General features: G+C 31.3%; 1 protein-coding gene across 1 annotated transcript; it reads right to left on the bottom strand.

Moving 5' to 3' along the window:
* Positions 1-2,397: 2,397 nt before the first annotated feature.
* On the bottom strand, positions 2,398-4,812 carry LOC133675746 (BAG family molecular chaperone regulator 1-like). Its single transcript, XM_062097223.1, has 4 exons — positions 3,969-4,812; positions 3,505-3,761; positions 3,265-3,411; positions 2,398-3,159 (listed from the first exon to the last, which is right to left on the bottom strand). Exons 1-4 carry the CDS (start codon positions 4,192-4,194, stop codon positions 2,716-2,718), a joined length of 1,074 nt encoding a protein of 357 aa, XP_061953207.1. The 5' UTR covers positions 4,195-4,812; the 3' UTR covers positions 2,398-2,715.
* Positions 4,813-10,983: the final 6,171 nt, after the last annotated feature.

Below are 10,983 nucleotides of genomic sequence, written 5' to 3'. Positions count from 1 at the left end.
TGATCGATGCAGTGAGGTTGAACATTTTTTGTTTAATGAAAAATATTCAAGTAATGCCTGAACTTTTAGAGTTAATTTGACTGGACATGAAGCTGCGTCCCAAAAGACCCCATCTCTTTATTTCATATTAAATATGATAATTTATATATTTTCTACGCACCGCCTATTAAAGATCTGGTTTGTGCTTTACTTAGCTGAATTTTTTATTTTTTATTTTTTTTGCTTCATCCATTAATTGTTGATGCATGCTTTAGTAATCAATAGATAAGATAGAGACATAGCAACCGTTTTATTTAGATCATAACTAGTATCTGTGCCCCCTCGTTCCCGTGGGGGAGATTATTCTTTTAAACAAAAAATAATATTTAGGTATTAAAAATAAATATGTAAAATGCTAATCAGAGCTAAGTTAATATGTAAAAATTGTTTATAACTATTATTATTATTATTATTATTATTATAACATTGTTGTTAATATTATTACTATTATTATTATCATCATCATCATAATCACTATTTAATATATTGAACTATTATTAAATTAATATATGTTTAGAATAATTCAAGTTCTAAATAGTAACACGTTTTTCACGAATGAGATGTCTTTCTAATGTACATGTTCCCCCCCCCCCCCCCCCCCCCCAGTTTTTGGCCCTGTCATGCCCTTTTAAGATGCTCCCTAATTTAGTAGGGTCATGTACCTTATTTAGAACAACTTCATTTTCAATTTTGAGGATTAATCTGATCAGTAAATTAATACACTTCTCATCTCCTTAATTAGGACTCAATTCCTAAATTAGGCCATGCATATGTGTGTGTTTTTTTATAAATAAAATAAAAGAGTATTTAACATTGGGTAGCTTTTCTTTTTAAAGTACTTTTAAAATTATTTTCTTCAAAAGATATCAAATTTATATTTTATATGTTATTTTTAATTGATTTTGATATACTAATATTAAAAATTAAAAAAATTCTAAAAACATCATATTAATTTATTTTTTTTAAAAAATCATCCACCATGATACCAATCACATGCTGTCAAATCAGAAAAGGAGCGCAATTGCATTAGATTTTTATCTTTTTCTATAACACTTTAATGATTTTAATTATTAAAGTTAAATCTAGAAGCTTATTAATTAAATAAATGGAATGGGATGCTTTTCTGTGTTTGACATCTTCTTTTGATTCCAGAAGTGGTTTTTGGTCATGTGGAGGGCTTTAACTTGTCCTTTTGAGATGCTTCCCTCTCTTTTCCTTTAGAGATGCTTGCTAATTTAGTAGAGCAACATGCCTTTGTTCAGTCCACATGCAATTTTGTAGATAAATTAATATACTTCTCGTTTTGTTTATTCGGTTTTGATTTTTAAAATAGGTTGTGAAGATGTATTTTTTTTATTTATAAATATTCTAATCATAAAATGAATGATCTATTTTTTACATCAATTGACTCTCTTTTATTTTCCTTTTTTTTTTCTTCCTATAAATTTCAAATTCTATTGATGGTTTTGAATGGTTTTATTCTCTTTTATTTCAAATAGTTTTTTTAATACGTTAGTAGTTTACAGTATTACAAATTAGATCAATTTTTTTAAACATAACAAAAAATATTCAGGAAATAAAAAGCTATTTGTTATTGTTATTAAAGTTGGCTTAACATGTGAATTTTTAATCCTAGATCTTTATTTAACTTGGATTTAAATTAAATAATATGGAAGTTATCTTATTATAACCCAATCGACTTAGCCGGTGTAAAAATAACCTGACCAACCAGTAAACAAAAATTCAAGAATAAAACTGAGAAGAAAAAAGAAATAAATTTTTTTAAAAAAAGTTCATGACGCAACCCTTTTCCTAGCCTAGTTTTAAAATTAAAAGTTGTGAGAGTTTATCGATGTGATCTACTGGTGCATTGCTCCCCTAATGTTAGGTTATGGAATGTTTAGGTAATAGATATTTAGCTATCATATAGAAGAAGCCAAAAGAGGAATGTTTCTGAATTTGGAAGAGGTGCCAAGTGTAGAACAAATCATACACAAAGACACATACTTGTTTAAAATAAGGTTAAACTAATCCCCTGTTATCATTTCCGTCTATAGTTTATCAAGACCTGTCTTTGTATGATTGGAGGTTAGTTACTTGGATTGCCAAAAATCCTCCTCTTTTTGTCAGTTTGTAGCCCCTTCAGGAAGCAAGGTATTATAGGGTTACTTAATTTATCATCGACCATTATAAACTGTTCAATTCAGCCCCAAAACAATGAATCTCAGCTTGGATTAGGCAGCGAGAGAAAGGGTTTGTAAATCGGGTCATTGTTCGAACAGGGCAAGGAAATGTTGTGTACACAATTTCAAGAGTCATCTTTGAAGTGAGAAACGGTGGCCCAAGAACAGAAGAAAATAATCAACTAATACACATATATATAGACACACGCACGCGCGTCCATTTATAAACTATCACTGTCAAAAAACCAGGAACATTACAAAATGGCAAATGAATTTGAGTACAGCGGGATACAAGATAGAACAGATTAATAGCAATAATCAACTATTGTGCTAACCCCATTTATTCTCAGTTTGAACTGAATGGGAGACAGACTAAAGGGGTTGCTAAACAATCTAAATACATCAAAGAATGGAGGAGATAACAAACCAACTGGAGATAAATCCAAAACACATCCACACACAACGAGAAAACAACTACTACGTGTCTTGGCGTTCAGTTGAAGAAATCCCAAGGGAACTTGGGCTGATGATGAGCTGGATTATTGGTGGCTGGGGTGGACATAGATGTTGAGGGAACCGGCACTAGCGCTGGCATGGAATCGAATGTTTCCCATTGCGTGGTTACGACAACCGCTCCTGATGCTGAATGTCTTGGCGGCTGCTCTTGTTGGTGGATCGGTAAATTATCGAAAGAGTGCCGCGGCTGTTCTTCTTCAATCGGTAGTAGTGAGTGTCCATTGGTATACCTTGGTTGCCGCTCTTGAATTGGGGCTAGTTTTTGTCCATTTGAATGTTTGTGGTGTTGCTGCTGCGTTGGAGCATGGTTTCCGTTGCCATTAGGCACGGGATTCTTAATCTGTTCTCCATTTTCATTAGCCATGGAATTCTTGATCTTCAACATATCAAGAGTCTCAACATACCTTTGCACTCTTTTAACCTTCATTAAAACATCGGGAAAGTAATAACTTCAGCACCGTGAAAAATAAATAAATATGTTTTATGCAGTAATCAATTACTGAATTCAAAATCAAAGCTAAATTACCTGCATTTTCCTTTGTAATTTGACATCACCATCGACCATAATTCCATCTAGTTTCAGCAATTGATTCATCAATAACTCAATCAAATTAAGCACAGTTTTCTCTGCTACTTTACCCCCTCTGGTAATTACTGATTCAAGAGCTGAAACCTAAACAATTTGCAGTCAAAAGATCAATATCCACTAAACAAGAACTACAACATTCTGCGATCAGGTTACACAAGGCCTAGTTTCATAGAATACCTGGCCCGCTAGCCGGTCAACTTCGAAGCTGATTTCTGATATGGATTTTGAAGCCTTCTCCATCTTGGCATTCTTTCTCAACTCAAGAAACCTTTTCTCCTGACTAATCGGGTCTTCAACCAGCACCATTTTCGACTTGTCCTTAACTCCAGAAATATCAAGAAATGCCTTTGAATCCCTCTCTTTATCTTTGTAAATCAGTTTCTGATCTTGGTGATGCAATCCTGTTGGCCCTGACAACATTTTCTTCAACTCCCCTGCATCCCAGGACAACCCAGACAAAAAAATTAAAAAAATCAAAATCATCATTCAATCATTCTCTCTAACTACTGTAGACATCTAAATTTTGAACAGCAACTACTGTTACAAAACCTAAACTCCCATCTGGATTGTTACAGAAACAATAAAGAACAAAAATTAAGAACTTTTTAAACAAGTCAAAAAGAGAAGAGAAAAGAGCTTACCGAATGTAGCTTGTGAGCTAATATTGATTTCATGATGCGTTGACCCATATTTAACTTTGACTCTAATTGTCGGTGGAGGGATAGAGGTCCGATCAGAATCCGGGCTTCTCTTCTGGACCAACATTCCTCCTGGTCTCACCTCCCACTCACCTCCAGCACCACCACCGGCTGAACCACCATTCATCTGTGACAGCCCTGTTGTTTTAGCAGTCTTCATTCTCATCATTTTTCTTTATTCTTTTGTACACCTTACAAGAAATTATTAAACTTTGAGACAAAGAGACTAATTAGATCTCTGAAAAGAGTGAACCCTGACAACGTTTGCTAGAAACCAAAGCAACCCAAGTGAGACAAAGGTTGTTAGACCTTGTTTCAGAAAGCTGTAAACCCAGCATTACACGAGGTCAATCCTAACAGCCACGCGTAGACTTGTAAAAACACTAACTAAGCTTGCATATATCTCCTACTCCAATGGCGTCTCTCAAAAGAAAAAACAAGAAAGAGAGAAGAATCTTAAACAATTCTTGCAACTCAAGAAAAAATCAAGAATCTAAAACCACAACCTTGAAATCAAGAAACCTATAGCTAAATTCAACCCCTGGCCAGATCTCTCTTCAACAAAAATGGAACCATATACAACTCAAAGATTTTCAAGAAACACTGAACCAACAATCTTGAAAGAAACCAATGAAAAATGAAGGAAGAGAAGAGTCAAATTTCTAGGAAATGGGATTCTTTCCTTCTTTCTTTCTCTCTAGAGATTTCAAGGAAGGAGGAAAAAAATGAAAAAAATGTAGAAATTTGTTTAAAAAATGAGTGGACAGCTAGCTAAGCTGTTGCTGTGACCAGAGAAGGCGTATTTATATATAGAGAGAAAGATTCTAATTAAATATTAATCTATGTATTATTGATGATTATTAAACTATATTATAAAACTATAAAAAGCCGCCAGAACTTACTGTATAAAGGTTAAAAAACTTGGATCCTATTTCCTCTTATCAAATTTCAAGAAAACAAATATAGATGAATTATTATTTTTAATTTGAATTTAAAGAATGTTAATTACAAGTGAAATTAATTTTCTAAATGTAAATGCATGTATTAATTGAAATATATGATGACTCCTTTTATGAATTTATTAAAAAGATTAAATTTGATGCACCAAAATAGTACAGGACACTAAATATTTAAATTAATTAAGGGAAATTATGACAAAAGGGAAATATTAGTATTATAAAAAAATCATATTATTATTAAAAAAAAAGAGAGAAAATAAGGGGTAATGTTAAGAAACATGATGGTCTAGGTAAAGATTTGATGGAATTTTTCCCATCGAAGCACACGTGTGACTTCTAGTGGCATTTAGGGTAATTTATTGTAACCCCAATCATTGTCTTGTCAATTGTTGTAAGAAAGAGACTGGACACGTGGCAGTTACTTGTGGGATATGTCTTTGCTGTCTCCGTGTCTGGTAGTGAGTTTAGCTTTAAAACCGGTGACGTTTCACCGCTGCTTAATTCACAGGTGTGGCAGTTACGGAGAGGGAAGATGAGGATTTAAGAGTAATTAATTATGGATTAATTAGTGATACCATTAGCAATAGTTACGGGTTTATGAAATAACAACAAATTTGGTTGAACGGTTTCTGTCTGTTAAATGGTTGTAACTACAAAAATACTATTACAATAATTAACCTCGTAATTCTGTTGGTCTATCATTAATGGTTTGGAATTTTTTTTCTAAAGATATAAAATTAATTTTATCCAATTAATTTATCATTAATTTAACTTCAAGAACTTGTTTTAAATTTATTTAATCTTAAGAGATTGTCTCGGTGATTAAGAAAGTTTCCTCCATTTTTTTTCTTATTTCAAAGTTAAATTTATCTAGAAGCACTATTTTGGAAATATCGCACCTTTAAATTGTCCAGGAAAAAAACTCATTTTTAATTAATTCTGTATTTGGTATTGTAGTGTAAGGTATTTTTTATTTAAAAATATATTAAAATATTTTTTTCATAGTTTTTTTATTTATTTTTTACATCAAAACTATCAAAAATACTAAAACAATATCAATGTAATATTTTATCAAGTGAAATACATTTTTATAATTACAAATTAAGCAATTTTTTGTAGTTATGATTGGATGAAAATATGGATCAGAAAATTTGATTGAATGTGAAATATTTAATTCAACAAAAAAATTATTTGAAAAGTCAAAACCAACACAAACTCAAAGCATCCATGAATGTCAAAATGTAGCTTAATGGTTTAAACTTTAAACATGCATCAAGCACGGTATAATAAATGTTCATTACTTAAAAAGGTAGTTGAGAATAATTACATTTAAATATTTTTATGATAAGTTATTGTTGATAATGAATCTATCTTCTGGGGTCCATACATGGTCGGTCCGCTTATTGGTGGTTATTATTATTATTATTATTGTAAAAGAATCTATAATATCATTCATTCACTCATCCATCCATCCAGCAAAGGAGAAGACTTTGATCAAATAAATTCATTGCACACCACACCTTTTAGAAATCCACCCTATCCAAATCTCAGGTAACCCATTCCATTGATTAACTCAAGTTATAATTTGTTTTTTTTTGTTTTAAAAAAACTTAAAATATTATTTTAGTAAATTTCATGTAAATTTTAAGGTTTTGTAATATATATATTACAAAGATTACTCTTCTAATTATGTAGCACAAAGGTTGACGGGTTTTTAATGAATAAAAGAAACTTGTCATCTTGACAATAATATACCAAATTGGGAAGAGAGTTATTCTTTAAGGAAAAGCAAAATTAGAACTCTTTTTTTTGGTTCATTGAGTGATATTTTTATAGTAATAGTTTTTGCATATTAAAATTTAATTTATTTTTTAAAATTAAGAAACAATAACTTGTCTAAAAAAATCATCAAAAAATACATACAGCGAGTTTGATCATATAAAACAAAACCATAAATAAATAAACTAATAAAATTATCACAAAATTCGTAAAAATCGACTCAAAATAGTAGAATAAAAGTTAGGCATTTAAAAAGGACTATAAAGTACAAACCTGGACCATGTACCCTCCCCCGTAGAAACCAAGGCTAAAGAACGGTCGCTTACGTCACACTCCAGTAAATCCCACGTGGCAATCATCGGAACCATCAAACACCGTACCAAAAATCTAGGTTACTCTACACACTTTTTTAATTTTTTTACTTTACTCCCTCTAGTACCTACCTGCCACCGACAGTTTCACACGAGCGAGCCACACGGTCGTGATGTACACGTGTCGATCTCTGAGCCGCTTAAAAAGTCATCCCACGTGGGATTTGCGTGACGGGTTTATATTTGGTGCGTACGTGGTTTGATTTAGACAATGTAACCTACTGGTGTCAGCAACTCTGAAACAACAAAGAAGGGATGGAAGGACGGTCTGGAGTATCATACTTTATATTTATTGGATTTGTCTTAATTTGGACCTATAATTATTATTTATCCACTTGATTTAGACTGGATGTTAATTTTTTTAATGGAAAATCAATTTATTTTATAAATTTAAAGATTTTTAGACCATTTTTCTATGTTAAGATTATACTTTTCTCTAGTTATGGATTAAATAGGTTGTTCGTATGTATTTAAGAGATTTCCTTATATATTAAAATTAATAAACTTATTTATCATTCCAATCATCACTTCGAGAATAATATGAAAAATACATAATGAATTCATTAATTTCTTGAATCCAAACTATGAAATTGTATTTCAAAAAATTATTTTTTCTAAATCTAAGTCAACGTAAAAAACACGCCCATAAAATTACAAAATAAAAAATCCCAATTAATAATGTATAAACTAATATAAAAACATCTTCTATGTCAATTGACCAAAAAAAAGAACAAAAAAAGATGATGAACAATAATATATGTACCATTGTACATGCATGCAATGCATAGACTATAAAGTACGAATATTTTTTCTCGTATTTTATTTCCTTTTTGATGCGCTAGTTAGCTCGTCTTGACCAGCAATAATGGGATTATAAAATGTCTTATGTGCTATCTTTTCAATAACAAAAGCCTCTTTAATTAGTATGAAGGTGTAATGATTAAATTAGTGAGATTAATTAACATCATTGTGTAAGTTTAGGGTTTCGAACAATTGGGTTATACGGCATGCTTGATTAGGGACAGGATGCCGACCAATTGACATATAAAAATAGGGTTATTGGGAAATGCTTTTGCTTGCTTCTGGTTTCATGGAATTTTCTGTGGGACTATATGGTCAAAATTAAGCAGCATGTGATAATGTAAAGGGGACACTTTTCTGTACTTTACACTACAAAAAATAAAAATGGTGACAAAATGTGGTTAGAAATATTACGTTCTGGCCAAATAATTTCAGCCAGTACTTCCCCTTTTCATTTAGGCAGCAAGACTTCCAGCCCCTTGTATTGGAATCTCCAACAGAGGAGTTACGAGGAACAATCAAAGCATATCCGATATTCTTTCTTCAATGCACCAAATTGGACTCATCATATTTAAATGAGAATTTTGTTCGATTAATTAAAATTATTCTTTTACCAAATAATGTTATTTCAACTCTTTAAAACTCACATGGGTGATGTTAGTCTCTTAAAAATATTTTTCTAAAATGGGATTCTAAAATCTTGGTCGTTGGATTGGTTATGAAATTCATCTGTAAAATATATTTATTAGGATGGTGATTTTGATAACCTATTTTGTGTATAATATCTAGTCTAATTACTGTTGTAAATAAAATTTTAACCAAAGAAAAAATCATAAAACATGAGAAAATATAATATATGATGAGTCAAGTTTTTATTATGATTTTTATTTTAAATATCATTTTAAATTAAATGAGTTTGGCAAATATATCTAATCTAAAACACTTGAACTTGACAGTCAACCAAATCCAGGGCACGTGAACTTGGCATTTAGCCAAGTCCAAAACAATGTAGATTTAAAAAATATGTCAGATCCAAAGTACATGAACATGACAGTCACAAAGTTTAAAGTGTTTAAACTTGACAGTCAGCCAAGTCCACAGTAATACGAGTCTGATAAAAATGTTAAACCCAAGATGCCTAAATTTAACGGATAACCAAGTCTAAAGTGTGTAGATTTGATAGTCAATCAGATCTAAAGTAACGTGGATCTGACAAACATGTCAGAACTAAGATATTTGGACTTGGTAGTTAGCCAAGTTCAAGATACGTGGACTTGACAGTCAGTCAAATTCAAAGTAGCGTGGATTTGACAAATATATCAAATTCAAGATACCTGGACTTGGTAATTAGTCAAGTCCAACGTACATGAACTTGACAGTCAATTAAGTCCAAGGTACTTGGACTTGGCAGTCAGCCAAGTTTAGAACAACATGAGTCTAGCAAACATGTTAAACCTGAAGTACCTCGACTTGACGAACAGTCAAGTCCAACACGCCTAGACTTGGTGACCAGGCAAGTCCAAAGTAACATTGTCTGACATGTTTACCATACTCAAAGTGTCTAGACTTGGCGGATAACCAAGTTCAAAGTAACATGGATCTAGTAAATATGACAGACTTAAGGTGCCTAGACTTGGCAGACAGCCGAGTTCAAAGTGCATGACTTTGCAGTTTGCCAAATTCAAAGTAATGTGGATCTGATACACATGTCAAACTCAATGTGCCTGGATTTGGTGGACAGTCAAATCCAATGTGCGACATTACCAATTCTAAGATTTTATACATGATTCTAAATGATTATCTATAATATAAATGTTAAAGACATGATAAACCGTCATATCTCTCCATTTAGAATAATTGTACACATTAAGGTAATGATTTCTCTGTGCTTATAAGTGTGTATAATGTCTCTTAAGGGACTCTCATACTTGTTGTCTCATTAATGATATGTAAGAGTTTTTTTGCCTCCTATTAATGTCGTCGAGAGTAGAGGAATTTCCGGCTTTTTTTTTCATGGAAACGACAAGGTTCAGAGGATATAAATATCATTCGGACCATCCAGATAAAAGATACACAAACTCTCCTCTTTCTAAAACAAATATACAAAGACTTCATAACATTAACAAATTTAAAACTCAAGAACAAATATCTTTGTCTTTGGAATTTAAGGCTCTTTGAAGTTATTTATTGCTTTAAGTCATTTAACATCTTTCTCATAAAGATACTGATTTTATTATTGGAGGGTCTTTAAATTCACTCAATTGAGACTGTTTTTTACATGTATTCAAGACTTTTATAGTTAACTTGGAGTTCTTTGGATTATAAAGAAATTCAAATACTTTAACATATTGATTAACCAATGTTCCAAATATCAAATAACTTTTTATTTATATATTTTGAATTTTGGAATATTATCAATATAACAAGCTAATGCCTTTCTCAATGACATGTAGAACACATCAAGGAGCATAATATGTCATGTTGTGTTCAAGGAGCATAATATGTCATGTTATATATGATATGAGAGGATTTAAATCCATTTTAGATATTTAATTTATGATGATAAACACCATCCCTCACTCAAAATCAATTAGTAGCAGCTTTTCTTGTTGATGATCTTGATAAAAAAAAAATTTCTGATTCTTTTTCTTCATGCATTTCCTTTTTTTATCTATTTGTCTTTAATTTTATTGGATTTTTCATGTTTAATTCCTTATGGAAATTGTCATCGATATAAGCTTAAATACGACAAATCTTCCTTGCTCTCTCTCCGTTTTGTTTTCGGATTAATCTAGCTTAAATACGATAAATCTTCCTTGCTCTTTCTCTCTCGATCTGTTTTGTTTTTGGATTAATTCTAAACATTTGACACGTGAAGGAGTTGATATGTATTAAAATTATAAATAACTTAAAATATTTAAAAATTATTATCATATTTAACAAGTATTGATAGCATACATAAATCAAATGTTAAACATTCGGGGGTAACATTCTCTTGAAGTGGCTGGTTAACGTTGTTGCCATTTGTATAATAAGTTATTTGATCTC

The sequence above is a fragment of the Populus nigra genome, chromosome 16, assembly GCF_951802175.1.
Source record: "Populus nigra chromosome 16, ddPopNigr1.1, whole genome shotgun sequence".
NCBI lineage: Eukaryota > Viridiplantae > Streptophyta > Magnoliopsida > Malpighiales > Salicaceae > Populus > Populus nigra.
Note: the sequence above shows the minus strand (reverse complement) of the source record. Positions and strands in the feature narration are given on the sequence as shown.

Coding starts and splice junctions, on each gene's coding strand:
- LOC133675746 (XM_062097223.1), bottom strand. CDS start 4,194: ATGATGAGAATGAAGACTGCTAAAACAACAGGGCTGTCACAGATGAAT. Junction 3,762..3,968: donor TAGCTCACAAGCTACATTCG/GTAAGCTCTTTT, acceptor CCTGGGATGCAG/GGGAGTTGAAGAAAATGTTG. Junction 3,160..3,264: donor AATTACAAAGGAAAATGCAG/GTAATTTAGCTT, acceptor GTTTTAATGAAG/GTTAAAAGAGTGCAAAGGTA.